Source organism: Phoca vitulina, unplaced genomic scaffold (assembly GCF_004348235.1).
Source record: "Phoca vitulina isolate PV1807 unplaced genomic scaffold, GSC_HSeal_1.0 scaffold2, whole genome shotgun sequence".
NCBI lineage: Eukaryota > Metazoa > Chordata > Mammalia > Carnivora > Phocidae > Phoca > Phoca vitulina.
In genome coordinates, this window is record NW_022589705.1 from 57,709,028 (window position 1) to 57,723,724 (window position 14,697).

General features: G+C 44.0%; 1 protein-coding gene across 1 annotated transcript in view; it reads left to right on the forward strand.

Moving 5' to 3' along the window:
* USP24 (ubiquitin specific peptidase 24) overlaps window positions 1–14,697 on the forward strand; it is a 133,843-nt gene that overhangs the window by 106,954 nt on the left and 12,192 nt on the right. The window contains exons 54-61 of the mRNA XM_032428169.1: window positions 317–420; window positions 1,884–1,997; window positions 6,278–6,374; window positions 8,670–8,786; window positions 9,207–9,299; window positions 10,574–10,676; window positions 12,184–12,305; window positions 13,235–13,348. Coding sequence (XP_032284060.1) covers window positions 317–420; window positions 1,884–1,997; window positions 6,278–6,374; window positions 8,670–8,786; window positions 9,207–9,299; window positions 10,574–10,676; window positions 12,184–12,305; window positions 13,235–13,348 — 864 coding nt within the window. The remainder of the gene's footprint in view (window positions 1–316; window positions 421–1,883; window positions 1,998–6,277; window positions 6,375–8,669; window positions 8,787–9,206; window positions 9,300–10,573; window positions 10,677–12,183; window positions 12,306–13,234; window positions 13,349–14,697) is intronic.

Consider the following 14,697-nt stretch of genomic DNA (forward strand, 5'->3'; position numbering starts at 1 on the left):
AACTTCCAAGTACTTCTGTTTCTTGAGTACCGTGATTACAATTTGCCAGTAAGGGAAAAACTTTCTTAGTCTGTTGACAGGTTACTTAACCATCCCATGGTCTAAAGACTCTATTTTGAGAGGGGTTCATAAAAGAAATGAAGAAGATGTCTTTTCTTACCCTTTTTAAAAATTTAAATGGAACGCTTTCTATAATAAGCTGGCTAGATTTTTCTTAGTAATATTTAACTTTATTACGTGTCATTATTTAATTCATAACATTTAATAATCTCTAAAACATCAATGAAAAATACCCTCTCTTTTTTCCCTCTCTCAGACTAAATTAAAGCATCCATATTATCCTTGCATGGCAAAGGTGAGCTTACAGCTTGCTATTCAGTTCCTTTTTCAAACTTATCTACGGACAAAGAAAAAACTCAGGTGAGAAATGATATGTTTTGATCGTTGTGGCAAAAGGTACCAATGAATTCAATTAAAATAGAATTTATAAATTCAAAGCATAGGCACCTATCTAATACATTCAGGTGATTAAGACGTGGTTCCTATCTTGAAGGAATTTCTAATCTCACAGGAAGGATAGATAAAGCAGAAAAAGCAAGGCGTAAATGCTATACATCTTTGGGAATTGGGCAAAATCATATCCAGATGGATGTGAGGATTGGGTAGGTGTTGAAGACATTGATCAGAGGATTTTGAAAGGTGAAAACAGAGAAACAGAGGGAACAGTCTACGTCAAAGGGGAAAACCTGAGAAACAGACAAGACTTGCCTAAAGACCCGTGAATGACTAGTGTTTTGCTCACACGTGTAAGGAACTCATTCAAAGTGAGGTCAGATGTGGGGTTTGGATGATGAACCCAGTGAGTGTCCTGAGTGCCACAGAGGGGAGTTGGGACTGTGTTCAAGGGGAGATGGTGGAGGGTTTTTGAACAGTTTCTATCTTCAGTTCCTGGAAGGTGTCCAACACATTGTAGGTTCCGGGTACAGAGTTGCTGTGTGAGTGGATGGGTGAAGGGTGAGGAGTAGTTGCACACTGGCTGGAGCAGGTGCCCGGAGCAAGGAGAGACTCGGGGTGAGGAAGGCAGGGACAGTTAGACCAGGGCAGTACGGGGAACTTCTCCGGGTGTGGGGAGGTTTGGGGAAAGATCTTTGCAGTCAGGAGACACTTGAGAAAAAACAAATAAGAGTGGCAACTTCATTATTAGGTGTAATAAAGATAGATTAAATGATAATCCATCTTTGTTACTTGATTGTAAAAGAAGACATAATATGTTCCTTTCTTTTAATGTCTGGCGTAGGACTAAGGAAATGTCGTTACTTTTATTGTGAAATTTGCTTGAGCTATCTAGGCACTGCAGACTTTCATCTTGTTCATATTTACCGTTTTGGGGCATGAGAGAATGGAGGGGGTGTTAGGGGAGGTCACGGGTATATAGTCATTATACCTCTCTGTCTACCCAAATGTTTTTATCCCATAAAGTAGGAAATTAGTGATTGTAGCAATGAAATATAAAAACGTTGACATAGTAACCTGTTCTGAAAGTGGGCATTTGACGAATGTGTGAATTAATTAAGCAAAACAAAATGCCACAGTCAGGCATTTTTCCCAATTGAAGTTGTTTGAAGAAGATAGAGAAGATGAAAGTTAAAGTCTTAAGACTTAAGCTTCTTCACATTTTGTGGGGGGGGGGGGGGGGGAGGGGGCGGGGGAATAGAAAAAATGCAGAGCCCTGGCTTCTGGGGCATATGGAGCCATGTTGGTCAGCGGTCGTTGGGCGTTTGGCTTACCCTCTACCTCACCTCTCCAAACAGGTTAAACGACAGTGACACTCCGTAGGGCTGTTTGCGGGGGCTCCTTACGTGTCTGTCTTTGCTTTTTCAAAGGGCCGATACTGAAGAATGGATCGCCACGATTGAAGCATTACTCTCCAAAAGCTTTGATGCTTGTCAGTGGCTAGTTGAGTATTTTATCAGTTCTGAAGGGCGAGAATTAATAAAGTAAGTGTCAAGATCTTTTAATTAATTAAAAGAAATCTGTGTCTCTTCCAGTGACTTGGAGCTGCTGTTTTTTGTAACTATTTTTATTTCTACTTGAAATTACTTTTCTGATTGGAGTCAATTTTGAATTGTCTTCACCAGAAGCATTAGGAAATTTTTCAGGTCACTCTAAAATCATTCTTTCTAGAACCGTCTCCGTGGGACTAGACTCAGACGAGCGTTCAGTGAGTACAGGGAGAGCATGTGTGCACATAGCCACGTGCTCACAGGCAAGCATGCCTGAACTCCTCCTGTGGCTCAGGAGATTCCAGAATATGTGTCCCTCCCTCGGGGACTCACACTCTGATGGCAGGGAGGGGAGGTTAACGATCCTCAGGTCCTACACAGCAGTGCCACAGTATTGTCTAACTCTCGATTCTAGCAAAAATACAGTTTTCAAAAACTTACTGATACTGTAATACCTATGGTAGTACATTTACCTATGTACCTGTAATAAAAAATAATTTGCTTTTTCTGGTAAAAAGTCAAGATGTTCAATCACTATGGATGTTTACGCCTTCCTCCCAGTCATCCTCGTCAGGTCAGCTTCTCTTGTCCTTGGGGAGTTTAGCACTCGTGCAGGGGCACCGTGAGCTCCTCCTTCCCCCTGCCTCCGCCTGTCCTCACCCCTCATGCCTGCCATGCCAGCACACCCCGCCTCCAGCTAAGGACCTTGCCTCAGGCTTCACTGAGAAAGTACGAGTCACAGATGCGCAGACCTCTAGCCCTAGCTCACCAAAGCCTGTTCTGTTCCTCTCCTTTCCTCCTGTTACTATGGAGGAAATGTCCTCTCTCCTCAAAATGAATCTCTGCATGAGCAAACCCTTTATCAGCTCTCATTCCTGTATCTTTATCTTGTAGAATTTTTTACGGGGTACTTCCATCAGCATGCAGATATGCTCTGGTATCTCTCAACTTAAACAGACAACGGGGAATTCAGAAATGCAAGCCACTTCCACAGGGAGCTCACAGCCCAGTGGCACGTTAGAGAGCTAATCAAAACTCTTAATCCCATATTCCTTTCATCCATAGGACTGAGCTTCAGTCATTTGCCTACTTGATCTCTCCATTTCTTTCTCTAATCTACCTCATACAGCAACAAAAGTGTGTTTTTTTTTTAAACAAACTTCTTTGCTTGAAAATTCTTCAGTGGATTCCTGTTACACTCCTAATAAAATCTACAATCTTTACCATAACCCACAAGGCCTCGAATATGGTCTTGTTTCACTTTCCTCGCACTGGCTTGTTGATTCCTTAAACATGCTAAGCTTTGCTTTCCTGCCTAAAGACACTTGCACCTTTACTCCCTCTATCTGGAACATTCTCCCATCCAGGACTGCATATTAAGCACCTTCCCACCCTTCAGATCAAAGAGGCCATCCCCTCCTGATGACCTCGTCTGAAGCAAGTCTGCACAATCGGTCTGCTCTGCTGTTTTGCCTGTCCCTTCACTAAACGCTGGCTTCTTGAGGGCAGGAGCTAAGTCTGTTTGGTTTTCTTCTGTACACAAAGAGCCTAGCACATAGTAAGCACTCCGATGTTTGTGCCGTTTGTGCATGCGTGCACACATGCATATAGTTCATAAAGAGAGCAAATAAACATCTCTGTGAAGTGTTGTATGTGCCTGTCCCTTTAGAGTTTGCATCAGAGACAACCTTTCCCCTGATTTTCTAGTGCAATTCCAAAGTCTCTTCCCAGTAGTGAGAAGTTCAACATCATAGAATCATAATCTATTTAGAAGAAACATGGCAAATATTTAGTTTATTTCCTTATATCCAACCAGTCTGTCTTTTAAATATCTCCAGAAGAACTTGGTGACTCCTTTGGGACTATGTTTGGTTTCTTAGTGTTCCTGATGGTTAAGAATCCTAGTGAATTACCTAATCTGTATTCTTCCTGAGAGAGTTTATTATATTTTTGTCTCTTTATCACTGTCAATTTATCACTATCATTTTGATTTTATATTGTGTAATTTTATAATTACTTCTTTACAATTTTTAAGATAACTTAGGTTATCATTGTTACAACTGAAGTAGCAATGTGAAGGGGATGCTGTCTCTGAGATCAGAGCTTCTCAGTATAGTCCTTTTTTGAGGCGATGCTTGAATGTAACCATAATTGGAAAAATTTGAATTAGTACTAAGTATTGCTTGAAAATTGATCTAAAGAATTAAAACTACTAAACGAAGAATATTTAAAAAGTTTTTATTGTGGAAGCCAAGTAGCCAGAATGAGAACCCTGTCCTATACCACTCCCCAGGTCAGGTTACCAGCACTTTACCCATCTTGTTGCCCCTTCCAGCACCCACCACTCAGCACTCACTCACAGGCCTGCTTTTTCTTTTCCTCTCAAGTATTTTACTTTTTTTTTTTTTATGATGTATTTATTTATTTGAGAGAGAGAGCACGCACGTGCATGCATGAGGGTCGGGGGGGTGGGCAGCAGAGGGAGAGGGAGAGAGAGACCCAAGCAGACTACCCCACTGAGTGCAGAGCCTGATGCAGGGCTCAGTCTCACAACCTTGAGATCATGACCTGAGCCCATAGAGTTGGATGCTCAGTCAACTGAGCCACCCAGGCGCCCCTTTTTCTCTCTAGTATTTTAAAGTAAGTCTCAGACATCATATAATTTCACTATAAATCTTCCAGCATGTATCTCCAAAGGTAGTTTTTTAAAAACTAAGCACTTTACCATGATCACAGTAAACAAAAATAATATTCATATCACTTTAAACCCAGTCCATATTCAGATTTCCCCAGAGAGCTCAAAAAAGTTCATTTTACCACTGCGTATGTACAAATCAGGATCCAAACAAGCTCCACACGTTGCATTTAGTTTATATGTCTCTTAAGACTCTTGTAATCTGTAATTGTTCCTTTCCCCCACCACCTCCTTTTTTTGTCGTGCCATTTTTTTGAGGGGCAGACTGGTCATTTGCCCTATAGTATTCCTCACATTCTAGATTTGTCTGTATTCTCATAGTGCCTCCGAGTGTCTATGATAGGAAATGTGGTGCAGCCCCTGGAGATACTCTTTCCAAAAGAATTGTACCTGAATCTGATCAAGCCTCTAGAGCAAATATTACAGGCATACTTGTTACCTCTTTAACTTTCTTGTAGTTGCCCCTAGAGTCTTAGTGGATTTTGAACACAGCCTTCTCAGTCTGGTGCAAATTAGGTAGCTAATCGGTAGCAATAACAGTTACGGGGAACAAGCAGCAGAGTGACCTCAGGAAGCTCTGCTCTCAGCGTACTCCTGAGAGGGGAGGAAGGAAATGCCAGTGCTGCCCTCAGAGGGGGACCAGAGCAGCTTGCTGCTGGCACCTGGAAGACATGGTCCTCAAAACTCGGCTGTAGTTAAGTCTTCCATGTGGAATAATGAGAACTTCCTGCTAAGAAAATGAGAAAAGACAGGTGGGTTTTCACTTTGCTGATAACAGTGTGGGTTGTCACATCCAAGTGAGCATATGAAGCAGAGAATAAAGCTGACTGTGGAGAAGCACGCTCTGGGGGCACTCCCACCCCAGTCACCCCCAGAGCAGCGCTTCTGCCTGACCATGCCCCTCCGCATCGGAGGCCTCCCCGCCACCGCTCCCAGGCGGGGGGAGGGTGGGGCGGTGTAAAGGATTGCAGTAGATCATGCGCTTGCAGTGCCCAAGATCATGGAAGCACCTGATGAACCTTGACTGCTGTGGTCATCACCATCATAGACGAAGAAAGGAGGGAAGCGTGACCTCTTGGGCTGCAAATGCTCGTATAGGGGGGTTAGGTAACAAGGCCTGGGGAGGGAGAGGAAAAGGGTAGAAATACTGGTGCACAGGTGGAGTAGGAGGGGCTCTCTTGACTGTGAACTTTAGTTATCTTATTCTGAAAAATTCAAAGGGAAGGGTGCCCGTGGGAGAACTACTGAGTGAACAGAATTTATAACATTTTAGGTTCTTTGCTTTCATATCTCTTTACATCCATGTATCTGTTACACCATTACATTTATACAGATGGCTCATTTTTTAGAAGGGAGAAGAAGGGGGAAAATACGCTTTTCAGCATCCAGGGGTCTGGTTTTCCTGTTTGGCGTTCTTTCTTCATCACAGTAGCCTGTGAGTGTGTCCCAAAGCTCTCAGGAACCTTGACCCAACATCTTGGAGGGATTTTGTTTCTTGGATAGTAGGTGGGCCTGAGGTTGGTTTATCGAAATCCATTTTGCTTTCTCAGTGTGCGTCTTTTCTCTCTCTGTGTTTTAGGATTTTCTTGCTGGAGTGCAGTGTGAGAGAAGTGCGAGTTGCCGTGGCCACCATTCTGGAGAAAACCCTAGACAGTGCCTTGTTTTATCAGGATAAGGTCGGTCTCATTTCTTAGACGTTATTTATACATTCTGTTCCTACCAAGTGTTCTGTATTGCACATAATAAGAGAGAGAGCCTAGGATTGGAGTCTGGTAATTTTGCTGCCTAGAACGCACCTCCCATGGACTGCCTTTCTGATAAATGCCAGGGTAGAAGTTATGCTGTCTTTGCCTTCTCCTATCCCAGGAGTCAGGATAGGCTAGGAATCTAGGTCTGCTCTGGTCTGCTTCAGGATTTTCTAGAGTACTCCTTTTTCAGTCTTCTCTCAAGAGTCTGTGTTAGATTTCGCTGAACTGAGACTAACATGAGTCTAGAGACTCTGGTCTAGACCAACAGGCATTTTGAGCCGCACTTGACTTTGTCTCTTTCCTACTAAGCTATTTGCATGATACAAATCCGGCAATTGACAGCCAAACCAAATAGTGCCGTCCATCCAGAAGCAGCGGCCAAGATAGTTTCTTCATTGGTCTCTATTACTCCCTAATCTTTGTTCCTGTTCTTCTGAATTTCTTCTTCCTAATTCTGTTTTCCGCAACGTATTTTCTGGTTCACAGTTCCACACATGCGAAAACAAACCATGGTATTTATTACTGTCCTCAATCCCCCCAAATTTTAAGTCTTAGGGAAATAAATGACATATACTGTAAGTCTGATTATTCAGTCTGTTATTAAGTCCTAACAAATATAGCACTTCTTCCCAAGTTTGCTGTTTCAAACAGCTGACACTACATGGAAAACTTTGAAAAATGTTATTTGCAGATTTGATTGGCTCCTTGTAGACATTGGCTGGAGGCAGTGTGTCTCAATAAACTAAATGCAAATTCTAGGAATTGCTGCTTCAGATCCAGATATTACTCTGCTGTTCAACCTTGAGCAAGTCCTTCAAGAAAGATGCTAACCCAGTTACAGTACCTGGCACCCTCAACAATGCCCGACCCAGAGGTCACTGTTAGACCTCAGGAGCTTTGCTCAGCCCAGAGTGAACAAGGAGGTCAAATACGCCCTGCAGGGAGGGCCTAGAAGAAGACCGTGTCTCAGTTCCGGGAATTGTAAAGAAGCTGACATTTGCTCTGAGGCACTGGTTTTCAATAAGCTTAAACAGCAAGACCATTTTTCAAACTTTACCTTACCTGGATGCAGAATATGTAAAACCGGTCATTGGGAGCCACTTAGGACAGTTTGGATACCATTGCTCTGAAATATCCCCGTGGAGCTTTTCTAAGATATTTAACACAGGGCCTCTTACTGTCCTCCTCCCTCCCATGTGCCAGCCCAAACAGAGGGTAAAGCAGAATTAGTGCAGGCTCCCTACAGATGGGGTCAGGCTATAGCACAGTAGTCCACCAGCCTCTAGAGGCAGGAGCACAGGTGGTAGGAAGGGACGCGAGTGGTGGAGGATGTAAGCATGCGAGCCATTGCCTCAGTGAATTCTGTCCGCTATCCAGCTGATGGATTTTATGTCTGTTTCACCCCCCATCATGGGAATGGTGCCTCTGGCCACCCACTTTATATTGTAAAGTACTTTGAAAATGAGGTGCTATATAAATGTGGGTCTTACTGTATTTATAATGAGTGTGACAGGACGGATGGGAATATTTCAGAAGCCTGTGAACACCATCTTCAGGGGAGATGAACTAATTCTCCAGTCACAGATGCATTTCTAGGGACTTGTCCAAAACCAGTTGGGGTGGGAGGGAAAGAAGAAGCAATGTGATAACCAAAATGGTTTCTAAACAAATAAAATGTTTTTCAAAGCTTTCCATGAGGCGTCAGCGGGCTTTCAAGTAAGTTCACGGTTGAGTTGATATTGCCGTTGTCATTCTGTCAGGCTGTTGCTCTCCATTTGCTCCATTGGCTTGATTTCTGGCCCCTATGCCTGTGTCTGTGTTTTTATTCTTTGCATCTGTGATTATGTGAAGAAGTAGCATAGTGGAGGGAGGGATTCAGAAGTGTTTCCTCTAAACCCCCTGCTTTCTTTTAAGACACAGAGAGAAATTGGCTCTGCAGAAAATGTGACCATTAGCCATGGAGTCCTGCCCTTGAGTCTGAAATCTAGAAAACAAGACTAGGCTTTCCTCTTAATGGTTTCTACAGTACCAGTCTTTCCCTGGAACATAAAGTGATGATTCTGTTTTTGCTCTCCAAAGCATAAATCCATCTGAATCTGAGACTGGATTGTATCGATCAGACTTGACTTTTGTTCTTACGGTGATTTACTTCAGATTAACCCTGTTACAAATGTCGGTCTTACATGCTTTTTCTTTACGTGGTTTCATCTTTCTTCTAACCAGTTAAAGAGCCTTCATCAGTTACTGGAGGTACTGCTTGCTCTGTTGGATAAAGATGTCCCAGAAAACTGTAAAAACTGTGCTCAGTACTTTTTCCTATTCAACACTTTTGTACAAAAGGTAAGTGATTTTTTTCTAGTATCTTTTCCTAATAGAGCAGATTTCTAGTCTAAAGGAATTTTTTATACATGGAAAAAATTTGTACTGGTCAATACTGGATTTAAAGATAAGGTGTTCTGAGGGTCTCTTAAGAATTTGCATTTGTGGGCTCTGTTGCTTGCCAGAATTCCGATAGCAGGTGTAGGTGCTGAAGGCAGCAGGAGGCCGCAGTAGAACCAGGGCCTCGGGGCCTGTGCAGCAGCCGCTGCGGAGCAGTGTGAGGTTGTTGAAACCCCAGAGTTCTAACAGGTGCTTTCTGTATGTAAATTACAGCATTTCAAAACTTACTGACCCCTGACAACTTCTCAGTTAACTGTGTTCTTAATACAAATTTTTGTCTGGATAGACCTGTAACTTGTCATTGTCCATATCTTGTGACAGCAAGGTATCCGGGCCGGGGATCTTCTTCTGAGGCACTCCGCTCTGAGACACATGACCAGCTTTCTCCTCGGGGCCAACCGGCAAAACAACCAGGTAACGCCCGCTGCTTTATGGCCCCGTGCGATGGCCATGGTTTTGTTGCCTCATGGTTTCTCTCTTTGTGGCGATGAACATATCTCATCTCGTAAGAGTCCAGGTGCTGGTACTACATAGCTTTTAAAGTTCTTTGGACTTTGTTTTTACAGCCTCCTGGCAGAGTTTAGTCTGATGATACCATGGAAATGACTAACGAGACTATCAGTCCAAAAGTGTCCTAGGAGGAAAGATGGGCTCTGACTAGGGGGTTGCAGAAGCCTTCAGGAAGTAGAGGCACCGGGGCCTCCACGTGCCCTCGGGGACAGCGGGCAAGGCCGTACCGGCGGAGGTTGCTGATGTGGGGGAGCTTGTAGTGGGGGAGGACGCGGCCGCGAGGCAGAGCAGTGTGGCCTCATGATGTCCACATACAGCGAGAGGGAAGTTGTCTGTGGCAGTGGGGCTAGCTAGATCCCAGGATGGCTCTCCTGCTTGGCGTTTCTGTGCTGGCGTGTTTCTCCCATCACCGTATGTCCTCTGTTTGACAGATTTAAATGTGAAAAATGGTGACCGTGCACTGAGGGTAAGCGCTGCTTACGCAGCGCCTCTCGTGCCCAGCACTCCCAAGTACTGCCAGCACAGCACGCTCTGTGTGTTGGCGGGGCGTTGAAATTCACAGTGTCTTTGTTCACTGCGCGCTCTTCCTTTCTGGGACTCCGGTGACACTGGCGGTTGATTGACGTTGACTGTAATTTAAATAAGATTTAATGTAATTAATAGTGTTACATAATCCATATTGTTTTACCTTTGTGGAGCACACATAATGTGGAAAACATTTTCACTTTTCATGTTTCATTGGAACCACAAAGTGGGCAGGTAGGTCGTCTCTGCCGTCGCATGGAGAGGTCGGGTGCAGTTACGGTAAAGAGCTTGCCCATATCCACCTAGCACGGTGAATAGCACAGGAGGGCCCGGCCACCAGCTCCCCAGCCTCCCGGGTTTTCCCCATTGTACTGGGGTATAGGAAAGTTACCCAGCACATCAGAAGCATTCAGTACCTAACTTGAATAGAGAAATGGAATGATTTTAGAACACAAGTTAATGTGTCTATAAGAAAAAAACATCTTCAGCTAACTTAAAACCCATGACTTCCTTCTACTTTGATCTCTTCTACTATCAGACATTGAGAAAGACTCATGGCTCAAAATAGCATGAGCCAGCCCATCCTTTCCCTTCCTTTTCATATCATTTCTAAACCAAAACACTAACATCCAGTCTATCTTCTCTGTCGACAGATACGTCGGTGGAGTTCAGCACAAGCACGAGAATTTGGGAATCTTCATAATACAGTGGCATTACTGGTTTTGCATTCAGATGTCTCATCCCAAAGGAACGTTGGTGAGCTTTCACATATCTTTAATCCAGCAGAAGAATGAAAGAGTGAATTTGTCGATAATGCATGGAGACTAATAATGTTAGCAATTAAATGAATATTAATTCCCATTTGGCTATTTGATATTTGAGGAACACTTTAAAATTTTTTGTTTTAATGCATGTTAAATTTCACTCTATTTTATTAGTTCGTCACAAGAGAAAGTCAAATCATTTATTTGATGGGATGGGGTATACAGGTATTAAAAAAAACTCTGGGATTAGAGGCTAATTCAGAGTTCATTCATCACCATAATTGGCACGGCTAATCTAGTGGGGAAAATAGCCAAGTGTGGGTTGGAGTCTCCTAGCATTGTGAACTTGACCAAGCCACCTGACCTTTCTGATCCTCAGTACAAAATGGAAATATTAAAAACATAATTCCCCAGGTGTAATAAGAATTAATCAGATAAAATGTTAAAGTACTTTGTAGAGCTAAAGAGGATTCAGATATAGCTTATGTCGTTGAAATGTGTTTGAATGTAAGATGTATTTGGTACCTTTCCTGTTCCGTCCCCCAAAGCCAGTAGCTCAGTCCTCATTTCGTGCAGCTGAGACACATGTTGCCTCTGTGCTTACCCAGTGTTCTAATCTACGTGCGTAGCACGTTTTTATACTGTTCCTAGGCCGTGTCAGGACAGCACCAACGGCAGTGATAATAATAATAATACAACAAAGCAGCTGAAAGTATCCAGGGTTTTCTGTGTGCTGTGTCTCCATGGAGCTCTGGGCTATGTGTTTAATCCCCTCCGCAAGCTTGTGAGGCATGGGAAGCCAGAGCGCGGCCAGGCTCGTAGCCTGCACAGGCCTCAGCCGGCAAGCAGCGTAGGGCGAAGGGTGTGAGGCGTGCCTCTGACCAGCAGCAGCTGTGGCAGGCGTTCATGCGGTGTGACCAGGAAGATCTGCTGGAAATCACAGAGCATCGCTGTGCTCTGGGGAGCGCTCAGTGGCTGTGAGGCAGGATGCTTCCTTCACTCCGACTCATGCACCTGAAAAGACAAGGCTGCCTACCTAACTCGGGAGTGCAGTCGGGTTTGTAAAAGAAAGTCAGAGTGCAGGTGCTTGTTTTCTAGCACGTGGGGCGACTCACCCCCTCCCTGTTGGTCAGTTCTGCTTAGCATAGGTGGTGGTGGCCAGTGTTTGAGGGCAGTTGTTGGAGCAACACGTATCTTGTCCGGCGTCTCAGAGGCATTTGGGCATTTTCTGTCATACACTATTTATATTTGTACTTCTTTGAAAGATTGTCTTGGGAGATCTAAACAGTCACCCCAACAACTTAGGCACACACTGCGAGAAATAGGTCCATGTTTTCTCCTGTCTGCGAGCCCGGCTTCCCCCTAGGCCGTGAGGGAACAGGCTCTAAGTACCCAGCCATCTCATGTGTGAATCTCTAGAGAACCGCTTCACCTTGTAGGTGTCTCTCTCATGAAATAACATCAACTGAAACAGGCTTGGTTTCTTTGGTCTCCTAAAGCTCCTGGTATGTTTAAACAACGGCCACCCATTAGTGTCGCCCCCTCCAGCCCTCTGCTGCCCCTCCACGAGGAAGTAGAAGCCTTGTTGTTCCTGTCTGAAGGAAAGCCTTACCTGTTAGAGGTATGTACTTGGTCTTCTGGAGCCTTTTTCTTTTTCTTCTTGTCATTGTCTACTTGAGGAAAAATGCCTTTTGTAATATTCCATGTGTCACTGTGATGTTAAGAGAAGAAATGGTTCTTTCAAATTAATATTTCTTCCTGGGTATATGTCAGAAAAAAATAAGCAGCTGAAGAGAATTTTTATTAGTCCTCTCTGCAACCAGGGATCGGACTTCTGGGTCCAGCCCAGCTAATTTCCCCTCCAGGTCTCAGGAGGAGGTGAACAACTCTTCAGCAATCACAGATACTCAGTTTATTCTCAGAGGATCTTGTTCCCCATCTTTTGTGTGTGTCTCTGGTCCTGAAATACCACAACTCTGGAGCACACGTGTTTTATAAACCGCAGGAGTGTGGGAGTGGGCTGCTCACGGCCCCGTTGCACCACACACTGTGCAGCCCATCTGCAGCCTGGGCCCCTTCCCCTTCTGCCCAGAGCTACCTCCTCTTGAGAACTTAATCCTCCAGTTCCTCTTCCAAAACTTGATTTACATGTATAAACCCCTGAGCCGTGTGTCATGCTGGTTTTTTAATCATGTCAATAGTGCTGTGCTATGTATCTCTTTTTTTTTTTTTTTTTTAAGTTTTTTTAGCTTAACATTGTTTACTTTGGGGATCTGTCAGTGATTCTTTTAATTTAGTTCTGGGGGCATATATTTGGCGAATTTCCCTTTGAAAATCTGATGAAAGTGACTCCCGGGAAAAAAAGGTGCACATTTGCAGATTTTGTTCAGACAGACTTAGTCCCGTAGCAGTTCTAAAGAAAGCCTATTTTGAGGGGATGTTGAAGATCTTAAGTCTGAGTACATTTCTGTTACTGTTAAATCAGAAACAACGTATCGACAGTTAACTGTGACCTAAGAAAACTTGACTCCTTTTATGCTCCCGCACTAGGTAATGTTTGCCTTGCGAGAGCTGACGGGCTCGCTCCTGGCGCTCATCGAGATGGTGGTGTACTGCTGTTTCTGTAATGAGCATCTCTCCTTCACCGTGCTGCATTTCATTAAGGTAGGGCCTCAGTGAGGCCTGGCGAGAGCCGAGAGCCTGCCACGGAGACTCCAGGAAGTATTCCTCTGCTTCCAGGCAATAGGCTTCTTTTAATAACCTCGGTTGCTTTTCCTAATCATAAAAATAGTACAGGCCCATTTTTAAAAAAATACAGAATAAAAAGAACTCAGAGTCTCACCATTCATTGATAATCACCATGAACATTCTCCCAGGTCTCCTTTTATTTTCTCTGCGTGTATTTTAACATGACTGGAATTTTACTGACTTTGTTATTCTGTGTCTTTTTTTTTCACTTGACATTAGAAGTATTTCCCCGTATCATTAAGTTATCTCTGAGGATATGTCATCATCTTGTGTAGCATAATTTACTTAACCATTCCCTTCCTAGTGAGGCACATTTGTACTGGGCTCAATCTTTAACTATTTAGAATATATTTCATAGTTAATGATATGCTGTGGTGACCATTATTATGTAAAACGGTTTTCCAGTTTCAGTCCTGTTATCGTCACCATTTTACAGTTGAGGAAACTGAGGCACAGAGTAAGTGACTCTCGCCCCGTGTGACACAACTAGTAAGTGGCAGAGTGGGAATCTGAGCGTTGGCGGTCTGGCTCCAGGGCTGTGCTCTGAAGCAACTTGTTCACTGCCTTTCTGGGGATTACCAGGAAAACCTTTAAGTCTGCACATATTTTTTTTTTTTTTAAGATTTTTATTTATTTTTTGAGAGAGAGCGAGAGAGCGAGAGAGGGAACGCAAGCAGGTGGAATGGGAGAGGGAGAAGCAGGCTTCCCTGCTGAGCAAGGAGCCCGACGCGGGGCAAGTCTGCACATATTTTTATTAGGTTTTATTTTTCATCTTTAATGTTGAATTACATGGATAATACCTGTCTGCTTTTTTTGTGTGAAAAATTAAAACCTACAAATAAGGCCAAAGTCCACTTGAACTGCCACCAACCAACCTTGTCCCCTGTCCGCCCTTCCCCAGGGATCAGTACTGTCACCTGGATATGTGTCCTTGCGGGCCTCTCTCTGTGAATGTACACTGCTTATAGTCGTCCCTGCCCACGGGATCTCTGCCACGCTTCGTGCCTGCCCCGGGGTTTGTAATGGTGACACAGGTAGTGCGGACAGGCAGCAGCTGATCAGGGGACTGTGTGTTCAGGCTCTTAGGACAATGTGTTTGCCTTCAGCCTCTTTCCGTGCAGCCCCGTATCAGAGGTGATTGAGTTTTTCTTCTGACCCTTCACTCATTATATGACCTCAGGCGATCTCCTCGTCTATAAAGTGGCGGGAGGTATGACTTGACCTCACAGAGGGTAAAGACGCGGCGGCCCTGGCGCCTCGGAAGG